The 11,770-nt window shown below is 42.8% G+C and overlaps 1 protein-coding gene across 1 annotated transcript in view; it reads left to right on the forward strand.

The window, feature by feature from the left end:
- Positions 1 to 2,431: 2,431 nt before the first annotated feature.
- p4ha3 (prolyl 4-hydroxylase, alpha polypeptide III) overlaps positions 2,432 to 11,770 on the forward strand; it is an 11,688-nt gene continuing 2,349 nt past the window's right edge. Inside the window, exons 1-11 of the mRNA XM_062551995.1 lie at positions 2,432 to 2,451; positions 2,674 to 2,831; positions 3,064 to 3,290; positions 6,021 to 6,170; positions 6,576 to 6,627; positions 6,985 to 7,148; positions 8,373 to 8,549; positions 9,843 to 9,907; positions 10,285 to 10,444; positions 10,701 to 10,763; positions 11,119 to 11,187. Coding sequence (XP_062407979.1) covers positions 2,432 to 2,451; positions 2,674 to 2,831; positions 3,064 to 3,290; positions 6,021 to 6,170; positions 6,576 to 6,627; positions 6,985 to 7,148; positions 8,373 to 8,549; positions 9,843 to 9,907; positions 10,285 to 10,444; positions 10,701 to 10,763; positions 11,119 to 11,187 — 1,305 coding nt within the window. The remainder of the gene's footprint in view (positions 2,452 to 2,673; positions 2,832 to 3,063; positions 3,291 to 6,020; positions 6,171 to 6,575; positions 6,628 to 6,984; positions 7,149 to 8,372; positions 8,550 to 9,842; positions 9,908 to 10,284; positions 10,445 to 10,700; positions 10,764 to 11,118; positions 11,188 to 11,770) is intronic.

Genomic DNA, 11,770 nt, shown 5'->3' on the forward strand with positions numbered 1-11,770 from the left:
CCGGAGGCTCTCGCTGCTTTTACTTGTGCTGCTTTGAATTTCGTTCTATTGGAAGAGTGTGTGCGACCCATTCAAATGTACTGTAACTAAGAATGACTGTTTGTCTGTGGGGGGTTTTACGAAATGGAAATGTACACGTGTGCAATGTCTTGTGATATAAGCTACACTGTGGTTTGTCCAGTGGATTCTCTCAGAGGGTGTCACTGTAAACCGTTGCATAATCATGTATAAGAGTTTCTGTAAATCCTTGTGTAAACATGTTGTCATTTTGACTGCTTACTGTCTGACATTTGTTGAACAGTTGAAAATACAATTGGAGTTGAAGCAAATTAATTGGAGTGCTTTTGAACATACTCGTGTGCGGCAGATCACACCAGGTCTGATGTGGAGCCTTCTATTCTGTGGGTTATTCTGTATGACACTTGCATCTAACCCTGTTATGTGTTATGGCTGTAATTTTAATAATCATGTTTTTGTTTGTTTTTTTGCTTGGATATTTATTTTTGTGTTGAATTATTTGCCAGTTTTCTTTCCTGTGTCCCTTAATGTTGGTGACATCTGTCACCAAACCTATGTTACTTTGTGTACTCCCCTTTAACTGATGTATACTGATTTATTGATTTAGCAGACACTGTTATCCAAAGTCACTTACATATGTCAACTACTGTATATTATAAGGGATTACATTGTCCCTGGAGCAACTTGGCGTTAAGTGCCTCGCTCACGGGCACAGCGGTGGAGGCCTGTTAATGACAGGGTGATGTAAAAACTGCCACCAAGTAATGAAACCATGTAATGCTTTTTGCGTGTCACTGTTTCGCTGTACATATTATGAGTACATCAAATGACTTAATGAATATGTACTGAGCTTTTGTGGCCTGTGCAAACCCCAGCAGTGCTGCCCGATCCATACCGGTTCTGGAACACATCTGGCCTACAGCTGCAATCTGGCCTATCATTTGAAATGCATATCATTCAGTCGTGTGCATTTGGTTTGACTCTGGTTTGGAATTCTTTCCATACAGGTCACCACTGAAGCTATACAATCTGTGTGGTCTTAGTTGAGGGAATATGGGGGATGGTTGTGTGAAAAATGTAATCCACACACATGTAGAACATTTTTGCAATGGCTTTTTAGTTGCTGCTGTGTGCACATTTTCACCACTGGTTATTATGCATTTAATGTTGACCAGCTCATTCTGAAATTTTTCCCCTGTCAAGATGGTTGGTTTTGTGGTACAAAACCGCCATCTAGGAGTGACAAGATGTATTACATCTTTGAGTCACACTTGAGATGATCCACTCTGTATCCTAACAAATGTCTAATGTCTGTATCCTTGCCTAATCTGGTATTAATGTATCACCTGTCAATACATTTATATATGAATACATTTATATATGAGCTTTGCCCTCAAACGTGATTTTTTCCCCCATCAACTTCAGACTACTTGCCACAGAGAATGTGAGAAGTACAATCATTTCTGTTGTGCAAACTGATTATGGTAGAGGAAGGATATGATGATGATGATGATGATGATGATGATGATGATGATGATATACCTGAATAAAGCACAATTCTAGATAATACATGGGTGTGCTGCATTTTCTGAATGGAAAGTACTAAAATGTCGTTCAGCCATAGCACAGCGTGGGAGCGAGTGAGAGGGGTGTGCTCTGCCGTAGAACGCACAGCAGGGACCAAACGGCGCAAATGTTAGAACTTTCGTCGGACCAACGAAAGAGTTGAGAGAACTTTAGAATTCTTTATTTTTACAACTTTATACAGTCTTTGTTATTTTTTTTCCGAGGCCAATTAGGCCTATGGTACATGGTGAGCAGTTTCTTCTGTCGCGCTATCGATTGACGATTAGAAAATGTCAATCTATTGGAAATTTCTGACGTTATGGTTCTTGACTGGTCTTGTTGTAATTTCCACAAATGGTGAAATATTTACGTCAATGATGAACGTAAAGCAAGCTATTGATACTGAAAGGAAACTAATTAATCACCTAAAAGCATACATAGAACAAGAGACTGAGAGATTGAGAGATATTCAAAGGTAAGTGCAATGCTATTTTAAGTGCAACGTGTTGTCCTTATTTGGTAGGCTAACGCATTGATTATAGACCATGTGTACTCAATTGCAGTAGTTTTAGGCTGTTGGCTACTCTGGATGTTTAACATAAGGACACGCATCTATTTAACAAAATATGTTATCTGTGCTAAATGTCCAGTGCGTCGCGTGTCTGCAGTTTTTACCAAAAAGACAAGCACCACTCGAACTCAATGTCCCCGAGACACATGTGCGTGGTATTTATTTGAAAGGTGCATGCTTCACGTGTGTTAAGTGTAGGCTACTTTTGGGTGCTGTGGGTGGTTGCATCAGCTGCGACATCCGTGGGAATGTCTGGGCATCCAGTTATATCCGGCTATGATGCGCAAGAAACCCATGTAGGTTACGACTCCGGTGTGGGCTCTCAAAAATGATTTATTTATTGTTGTGGGAAATACTCAGACAAACATCTGGTCGCGACAGAGGATTGTCTAACAGAACCAGCCATAGATACCATCTTCCATCACACATAATGCACAACATAATAGATCCTCTTCAAAAGAGATGGGAAAATGGGAAGAAAGTTTGGCGAGTTTTAAACCGGCGCTGTGTTTCCACAGATTTTACGCAAAAGTTTCCCAACTGCACAGCGCGGTCTACAGCAGACTAACGGGAGCGGCCGCTGCGAATCCTTTGGTGGCGTTCACTCTGATCAAGCGACTGCACTCGGAGTGGCCCAATGTGGTATACAGCGAGGAAGCCCAGGAAAACACCCAAGGTGCTTTAGCTCAACTGCCCTTAACAACCCTGACTAGACACACACACACACACACACACACACACACACACACACACACACACACACACACACACACAGCTGACTCCAACAGCTGTCTCCAAACTGGATCTGCTCTCCCCATCCCTCCCGTTTAAATTTATGGCCCTCTCATTATGACCTTGTGGCTATTCCTCCCAACCTTTTGTTGTGTCTGTCTGGTTTTTTGGCCCAGCCCTCAGAACTGGCTATGGGAGTGTGGAGTGGAGCCTGCCCAAGCAGGAGGACATCCAAGGGGCTGCCCAGGGCCTCATGAGGCTGCAGGATGTGTATGCGCTGCGTGTGGAGGGGCTGGTCCGAGGACACTTCCAGAGACTGACCAACCAAGGCAACACTGTGGACATCTACCACCCTCACGTGTCCATCCCTCTCTCGGGAGACGACTGCTTCCTAGTGGGGAAAGTAGGTATCTGATCACCTCCGCACATGGGTTGATGAACTCTGAGAGTTAAAGGAAGGCATATTACTACTACTACTACTGATGTGTTAAAATAAAGCATGGGGGATAGTCTTACTAATTAGGCAATAATTAATATTTTTATCAACTGTGATTCAAAAGGAGATAGAGAGGAGGTGGTTTTTGCAGAGTTTTTTTTTCAGGGGAATTTCATGGTCCCTCATCTGCCTTCAGTGAGAGTTACTATTACCCTGGAAATCCAGAGTTCTCGCGAGAACACAATTTGAATTGTGTCGGCAAGATTCTCTGGCCACGAGCAATGATGCAAGTTACGTTAACCCCAACCATCGGGGGTAAAAATCAAATCAGTGTATCTGATATAGACGGGCCAAAGGCGAGCTAAACTGATGATGACAATGCATCGTTCAAACTTGGTACACATTGGTCATAGTCTTATCCAGTGTTATCCTGATTCCAGAGTCTGGTTTACAACCAGGCTAAGTTACTATTACTATATTATTACTGACTAAGCATAATTTTTACTCCATAAGATGCATACTATTATACTCCAGTATAGAGATTTTTTGTCTGATTCCTCTGCAAAATCAGCCTGGGAGGACCCAGACGAACCTGTTAGCAGATTTGAATTTGCTCTTCAAGTCAGTCTGGCAAGGAGGCCATTGACACCCATTTCTAAGGTTCCAAAGTCCTGGGCACCAATCACAATCAGTTATCCGGCAAGGGGCGGGCTTTATTATGATGACAGACAGAGCAGTGCATTCAACATAACCAGTTAAACAGATATGGACGTGAGTTTTCTTTGGAATTAAGTTAACAGCTGCATTTAAAGCCTTTGTTTACTAGAAAGATTTGACGCCTGCACTTTTTGGTAAGAGTTCAATGCACCAATTTAACTTTAATTTCACTGCTGGTTACACCCCTGGAAGTCTTAAGTTGATGAAGCCTTTCCAGACCCACTCTCGACCTCAACTGAGATATGCCGTCTGGTGTCAACGGGGCTACTGCAAAATAGTCTCCATCTCTTTTTTTTCCACCCCGTAAATGGAGTTCCCTCTGTGGGGTGGAGAGGAACAGCTCGGCTCGGCTGCCGGAGGGGGAAACCCAACACCAGGGCTCCCTCCGAACTTCTCCGAGCATGGGAGAATGCCCCGGCAGGAGGATGGATGAGCAATGTCTTTCTCATCTGGTGCGCTCTGACCGAGCACGTACTGTAGGGGTCCCGCTGAGAGCAGCCTGTGGAAGTAGTTAGAGTACACTGACTACACACCCATTTCTTATGCTTTGTGTGAGATGCAGGTGGTGGTGGTGGTGGGGGGGGGGGGGCTGTGGAGGCAGGAGAGGGGGCTGGTGGTGGAGGAGGAGTTGATGAGTTTCCATTCAGGCAGTGTTGAGGGATTCACACCCTGACTCCTGCTTGTGCATGTCGCCCTCCTGATGTGGAACAGACTGCCCTCAGTGTCCCATAATAATCTCTCTCTTTCTCTCTCTGTCTTTTTTTCTCTCTCTCTCTCTCTGTCTCTGTCTCTCTCTCTCTTTCTCTCTCTCTCTCTCTATCTCTCTCTTTCTTCCTCTCTGTCTGTCTGCCTGTCTATTCCTGTATGGCTGCCACTGCTACTTATTCATGCGTGAGGGATCTGGGAGAAGGCTGTCTGCACAGTAGCCGCATTCAACGCTTCCCAGATTTTCCATTTAGGCAGCTGACAATATATATTCTCATTCTCCAGATCTTCTGAGGGCAGTGACCTTCACTGATGACTAAGTGAAGAGTGTAGTCTGCCAAGAGTTTCAGCATGTAGCTTCACGACTCTGTGGCACTGGCGACATTTTGGGGCGAGTCATCACTAACTCATAATCCCCGCCGAACAGATGTGATTTACTGGGGCACAGTAAAGTTGCCAACAAATCTTGAGATATTTGCTAGTAGAAAATTACAGAGAGCAATATATTATATAACGTTAAAATTACTAATTTTGTAGCCTATTGTAAAACAACAATACTGTATGTAACAGTTTAACTTGAAAAAAATGGATTCAAAATCATTTTGATGCTACACTGACACAGCAGAGAGAATGGCAACCAATGTCGGAAACAATTTACTTGAAGTTATTTGCATAAGCGTGACATGACACTGTCATGACACATGAACCCTAACATGACAAAAAACGAATGACACTTAATGACAGAAGCGTTATGTCATATATGTTTATGACTTGTTGATAATGTTTATGGCACATTCATGACAGTGCCATGTCACTCTTATAGGCTACTTCAACTAAAGTATAACCTTATCATTATTGGTATCACACTTAGTATTGCCCTAGCCTTTCTTTGGTGTCCAAACTAGAGAAGTAACCCTTTTCATTACTTTACCCCTTTAACGTCAACTTTAACATCGACCTATTGGACTTGGATGTGGAAAATGACACAAAAGCCTTGCCCATGTGAAAAGTGACAACAAAGGATGCTAATTGTTGATACTAGTTGTCACATAATCTGTCTTCGCAGCTCTTTAACATCAACTTGTAATGTGCATGGCAGTCTGATCGACCTATATTGGACTTGGATATTGACAATAACACAAAAGGCTTGCTCATGTTCATGTGTAAAAGTGACAGCAAAGGGTACTAGTTGTTGATCTACAGTGTAGGTGTCACGTAATCTCTATTCGCACCGCTTGATTTAACTTGCCCTGTTTTAAATTTGTTTGCGGGCAGGTTGCCTATGACGTGGAGGACTACTACCACTCGGTGCAGTGGCTGGAGGAGTCGGTGCGACTCTTCAGGCGGGCAGAGCTGGCATGGAGGCCTGAGAATGAGGGCAGTCTGGAGGACGCCCTGGACCATCTGGCCTTCTCGCATTTCAAGGTGATGTGTTAGATTAGACATTTAGATTCACATTTAGTCGTTTAGCTGATGTTTTTATCCAAAGTGGAACAATCAAGATACAGTGCAACTAGGACTGTCAGTGTTAAGTGTTAGTGCAGTAATAAGTCGAAAATTACTCACATAGAATAGAATGGCAATTCAAGCGAAGTGAAGTCAATAAAATTACACTCACAAAAATAGGGCAAAAGATTTTGCCTTGTCGTATTGTTTGTAATATTATAGGAGAAAAGTTCAGTCCTTTGTCATATTGGTCTATGCGTTTTGACTTTATCTCAATGTGGATAAGAGTTTTAACGTGTCTTCTTCAGTAGAGTACTTTGGATTTCATATGCAAGCAGATGTCTTTGTAGTGTGCACTGAATCTTTTTTTTAATTATTTTTCAGACAGGAAACATTTCTTATGCATTGAGTCTCTCGCAGGAGTTGCTACGTCACGGTAAGTCTTTCCAGTCATAACAATTTAGCAGCAGCCCATAGCTTGACAGAAAAAAATACCGAAATTTTTGAAACAGCTGTATTTCATATCATGAAAAAAAATAATAATTGTAGCTGCGATTTTCAAGCTGCACAGAAAAGTGTGTTGTCTTCATTCGGGCCAATCACAATGGTGACGCAATTTTTTTTCTTGTCCAAGTGTTTGCTCTAAAGAATCTTTTTGTATAAATCACATTTTCTGACAACAGAATTACAGCCACCTCACTGCCAATGCTGCGATAGCTTATTTTTCTTCAATTACGAATGTATTTCATAACCAGTAACACTCCCTTGGTCTCTCTCATTTTCTCTTTCAAAGATCCCTTAAATGGAAGAGTGTTGCTCAACATAGAGAAGTACGAGAGGCTTCTTGTTGAGAATCCATACAATGCCACTGCTGTCGGTGTTTTAAAGAGACCCTCCACCACTTACCTGAGGACCAGGAACACCTACGAGAGACTCTGCCAGACTCAAGGTTCTCAGGTGCACCCTTTGTCATATTCTTCTGGTGCACTGGGTTGTCAGGTTTGGCATTAGAGATGGCATCTCTGATTGACATTGAATATAGGGGGATTAAACAACGTAGACATGAGACTTCCTGTTAAAGTTGTCTCAGACACATGGTTTCAAAGTATCTTCATATTTTAAAGGTACAGTAGTCCTTGATTCTGGTGAAATTTTGTTTATATTTGAGCTCAGCAGCCAATAAAATACAACCGTCCTGTTCATATACCTCAAGCATCGTTGGAGCGACTGCCAGTATTATTGATTGGGTGGAACCGAATAGCTCAGTCCAAGCCACTTTGCTTTTATCACATCTTCACAGCCAGGAATGCAATCACCAATGTTTTTTGAGCATACACAGAGGACAGATAGCTGAATGGAAATTCTGTTTCAGTGGAAAGTGTAGTTATTATAGTCAAGCAATGTACCTTTAATTCTGTGTCTGCATATATTTCATCTTTGTCTACGGTGGAAAATGATAACGTCTGAAAAAATAACATCTTAGCTTAGAGTGACCAGATGTCCCTGGTTTCAGGGGACAGTTCTCGTTTCAGGGGACAGTCCTCAGATTGATAGTCAAACTGAAAACGTCCCCCATTTTTGGGACTATGTCCCCGGTTTTGGTCTCCGGACATCTGGTCACCTTGTCTTGGCAAAGCTCTGTGTAGATCCTGCACCACAGCATGTTAAGGAAGAGTATAAACTGGAGCACACTGATGTAAGCACATGGAGCCCCACAGAGTGACTAGTCATCTTTGGGGTGTGCTTACATCATGGCGTGTTTGAACACTGTCTGGAGCCCGCCCACACTCGCTGGCCGAGATTGAGGAAGAGTTGATGTTGTTCGCTTGGAGACACTGACGCATCAGACACATGTGTTTACCAGAGCGCATCCTGCCAGCTGTTTCTATGTCACCCATGCATGCACGAGCTTGAGAGGTATTCATCAACCTCGCTCTTAAATCTAACCAAGGCGCATTCTTTTGGGAATTACGTGATAATCGCTTCAAATAATCAGGCCAAAAGAGGGGAAAAAAGCTATAATCTAGCCAACCAGTTGTAATGTGTAAATATATAGACCCCGTTTAGCGGAGGATAAGTAAAGTGAAATAAAACAGTGGTGCTTTTCTTCTCTGCGTTTCTGTTTGGCTTATCCTGTTTTGCCTGCAGTAATGAAGTTCGTATGTTCTGTGTGTGCCGTAGCCAAAGCACTATGAGGATCCGGAGCTGTTCTGTGATTACTTCACCAATGGCAGCCCAGCACTGCTCCTGCAACCGATGAGACGAGAGGTCGTGAGTTTTCAGCCCTATGTGGTGCTCTACCACAACTTCATCACCGATGGCGAAGCAGAGAGCATCAAGAACGTGGCTCAGCCAGCTGTACGTATTGCTTGTCTTGCACCCCTGTTTTGTTGTGCATATGAATATGTACAGTATGTGTTATTCATATACTGCAGTTTAATTTCTTTCACTTTATTGAGGGTATTAAACATTGACAAGTTTTGCCCTTCAGATAACCTCTTGAAAAGTCAGATATGAATGCTAAATCTCTGCTACTACATCCATTATTTTAGACAGAATGATTTTGTGATATGCATTATCTACAATCACACACAGCAACTGTAGCAAGACATGTACTGCAAGCAAAGGCAAAAGCTTTAAGGTAAATGTTTCCACTCTAAAGCTCACCAACCTTCCTTGGCTATAGGGCTTAACAAGCTGCAGGGCTATTTATGGTCATTCAAACTTGGAAGATGTCAAATAATGCCGCAATGGGGGAGGAAGCCCTCCAGTGTAATTTGACAAACGCTTGGTATGTCTCCAAAACTCTAAGCAAGACTGGTTTCAGGGGGGATATACTGTGCTGATTCCAACCATTGGCTGGATTTCATTCAGCCCCTCTGCTGAAGAGGGCAGCTCTGGAGATCTCTCATGGCCATGGCTTGTGGAAAATATGTACTGCCTTTCAATACCCACAGAGTAAAGCAATGTGTTGTACCACAATGTGGTGAATCACTTAAACGCTGTATCACAGTGACGGCATTAAAGAGATGCCTTGCGGACGAGTCTTGTCTGTGAGGGTTTTGGCACTATTGGAATGCATTTTCCACAGCCCTGATCAAGTACAAAGCCATGCCACTTATTTCACCACTTAAGACAACACACTGAATGACGACAGTCCTTGACTGTAATTAATAGCAGACCTGGCAGATTTCTCATCTCTCCAGCGGGGCCCGAGCTAATCATCTGTTCCGCTTTGTCTTGGCGAGCCAGCTGTGGTCATTAACCACTTGGTCATCAGCCACATTTTTTATGTGGGCAAACGGGACTCAAATCATTGATTACCATCTCTTGTTCCCCTCTGGAAATTCTTTAGATATCTTTTTTTTTCTGCCAGTTCTTCAGCTTTCTCTTGGTATTTTCATACCGATGGGTTTTCCCATGCAGTACTTGTGGCACAAAATTGTGGACTAAAGATCCAATGAATGGGATCTTTGGGATGCATCTTTGCATGCAAGTCGGAACAATGAGTGCTGTGATAAGGCTCCGTTTCATAGCTGCATTCTAGTGTCATTAAAGGAGGATGTTGTGATTAAGTGTAATTGTTTGAGATGTCTAGATAAAAGGCCTTCTTTCCAGGTTATCTAATGGGATGTTTTCCTTTGTTGTCAGCTGAGAAGGTCTGTTGTGGCATCTGGTGAGAATCAAGCCACCGCTGACTACCGTATCAGTAAAAGGTATGGCTGGACTTTATTTTTTGTGTTCACTTTCTCTGACATCTCAATAAGATGTAATAGTATTTTGGAGCATGGCCCATTGCCTGACCATACTTTAGTTCCAGCATGAATTACAATGGCCAGACCAGACACAATTACTGCACAGTTAACCTCTTGCATTTTCTGAGACAATTTGGAATCTGGAATACCTCAAACAAATGGGTTTTATGTATGAAGCACGCACATTATAAGAAAAAGTATAATTAATAGTGTAATTCAGACAATTTTGAACTGACCCAAAGATGCAATAAATGTGAAGGTCCTGAATGTCCTAATGTGGTATTGTGTGTGTGTCTGTATGTGTGTGTGTGTGTGTGTGTGTGTGTGTGTGTGTGCAGTGCATGGATAAAGGACACGGCCCACCCCATAGTTGGAAAACTGGACGAGCGCATTCACACGCTGACCGGGTTGAACGTGCAGCATCCGTACGGGGAGTACCTCCAGGTGGTCAACTATGGCATCGGAGGCCACTATGAGCCCCATTTTGACCATGCCACAGTAAATAAGATACATCATATATTTCTCAACTACAATTCTCATTGTGACTGTTTCAGTGAGTGCCAAAATGTTTATCTTGTAAACCTTGTCAGCAATCATTCAAGCATTTACAGTAAAAGGAGAAATGAATTAGTTTGACACATTTTTGACAAAGTTTTCGATGAATGTGTTGGGTTTCTCTCGATGCCATTATCAATACATGTAGAAAACTGTGACTGTGCTAACTATGCTATCACCCTCTCAACCCCTTTTCTAGTCAAAGTCCAGTCCACTTTACAGACTCAAAACTGGAAACCGAGTAGCTACCTTCATGATATACGTGAGTGAATGACTTTTCTGTTCCCCCTTTTGGCAAGATGGACATGTTTGGCTCCTTTATTTGACAAAAAAAAATGCTCTCAGCTCGCAGTAATGTAAGGAAAGCATTGTTCATATCTGTCAAATAGTACCTCAGTGTATCGCCAATGCCTGAGTGAAAATGATCTAATAATCTCCAGACTGGCCCGTAAGGCCAAAACATTCCAGTAGAGAACAAGAGCATTGGGTCTGTTGGTTTTGGAGGGCTCGCTCGTTCCCTCGCTGCTTCTCCTGGGCTGCGCTGGCTGTAATTTTATGACATGTGCAAACACGGCTCGTGGAGCCAGCTCAGTGCGAACGTTGTCATCACCCCACAGCTCAGCGCGGTGGAGGCAGGTGGATCGACGGCCTTCATCTACGCCAACTTCAGTATTCCGATTGTGCAGGTATGCTCCTCTCTTCTCTGCTCCATATGCAGTATAGGCCAATTTGTCCAGTCATGTCAAATGCACTCTTATCCAAAGTGACTTAAGGCCCGTACACACCGAGTCCGATTTTTCACATGCAAAATTTCACATAAAACGAGACTTGATCGAACGTTTTTTTTTTTTCATCGCAACAAACTTCATCCTCAGTGTGTACACACTAATTAGAATACATGTGCTTTTCTAACTAATTAGAATAAATGTGTTTACTAGCCTGTGTAATTTTGTAAAAATATTTTGTCCGTAAAATCGGATTTGTTGTGTACGGGTCTTTACAATTGAGGAACAGTAACAATCAAGCAATAGCACTGTAGGTCCTAGACCTTTTGAGATGAACCACCTCTACAGTAATGTGAGGAGGTCACAGAGTTCTAATTCTAGTCGGTCGGCATTCTCAGACTCGGTGTTTGTCGGCCTCGGCCCTTTGAGCCGATGCTCTCACACCTCCAAATCACATCAAGACAGGACTTGTTTCCTAAGTCATTCTCCCCTCACAGCTGTCAGAATGCTGTGTGTTTAGTGATATGTGATTTTCAATGCAAAG

The sequence above is a fragment of the Sardina pilchardus genome, chromosome 13 (assembly GCF_963854185.1).
Source record: "Sardina pilchardus chromosome 13, fSarPil1.1, whole genome shotgun sequence".
Classification (NCBI taxonomy): Eukaryota; Metazoa; Chordata; class Actinopteri; order Clupeiformes; family Clupeidae; genus Sardina; species Sardina pilchardus.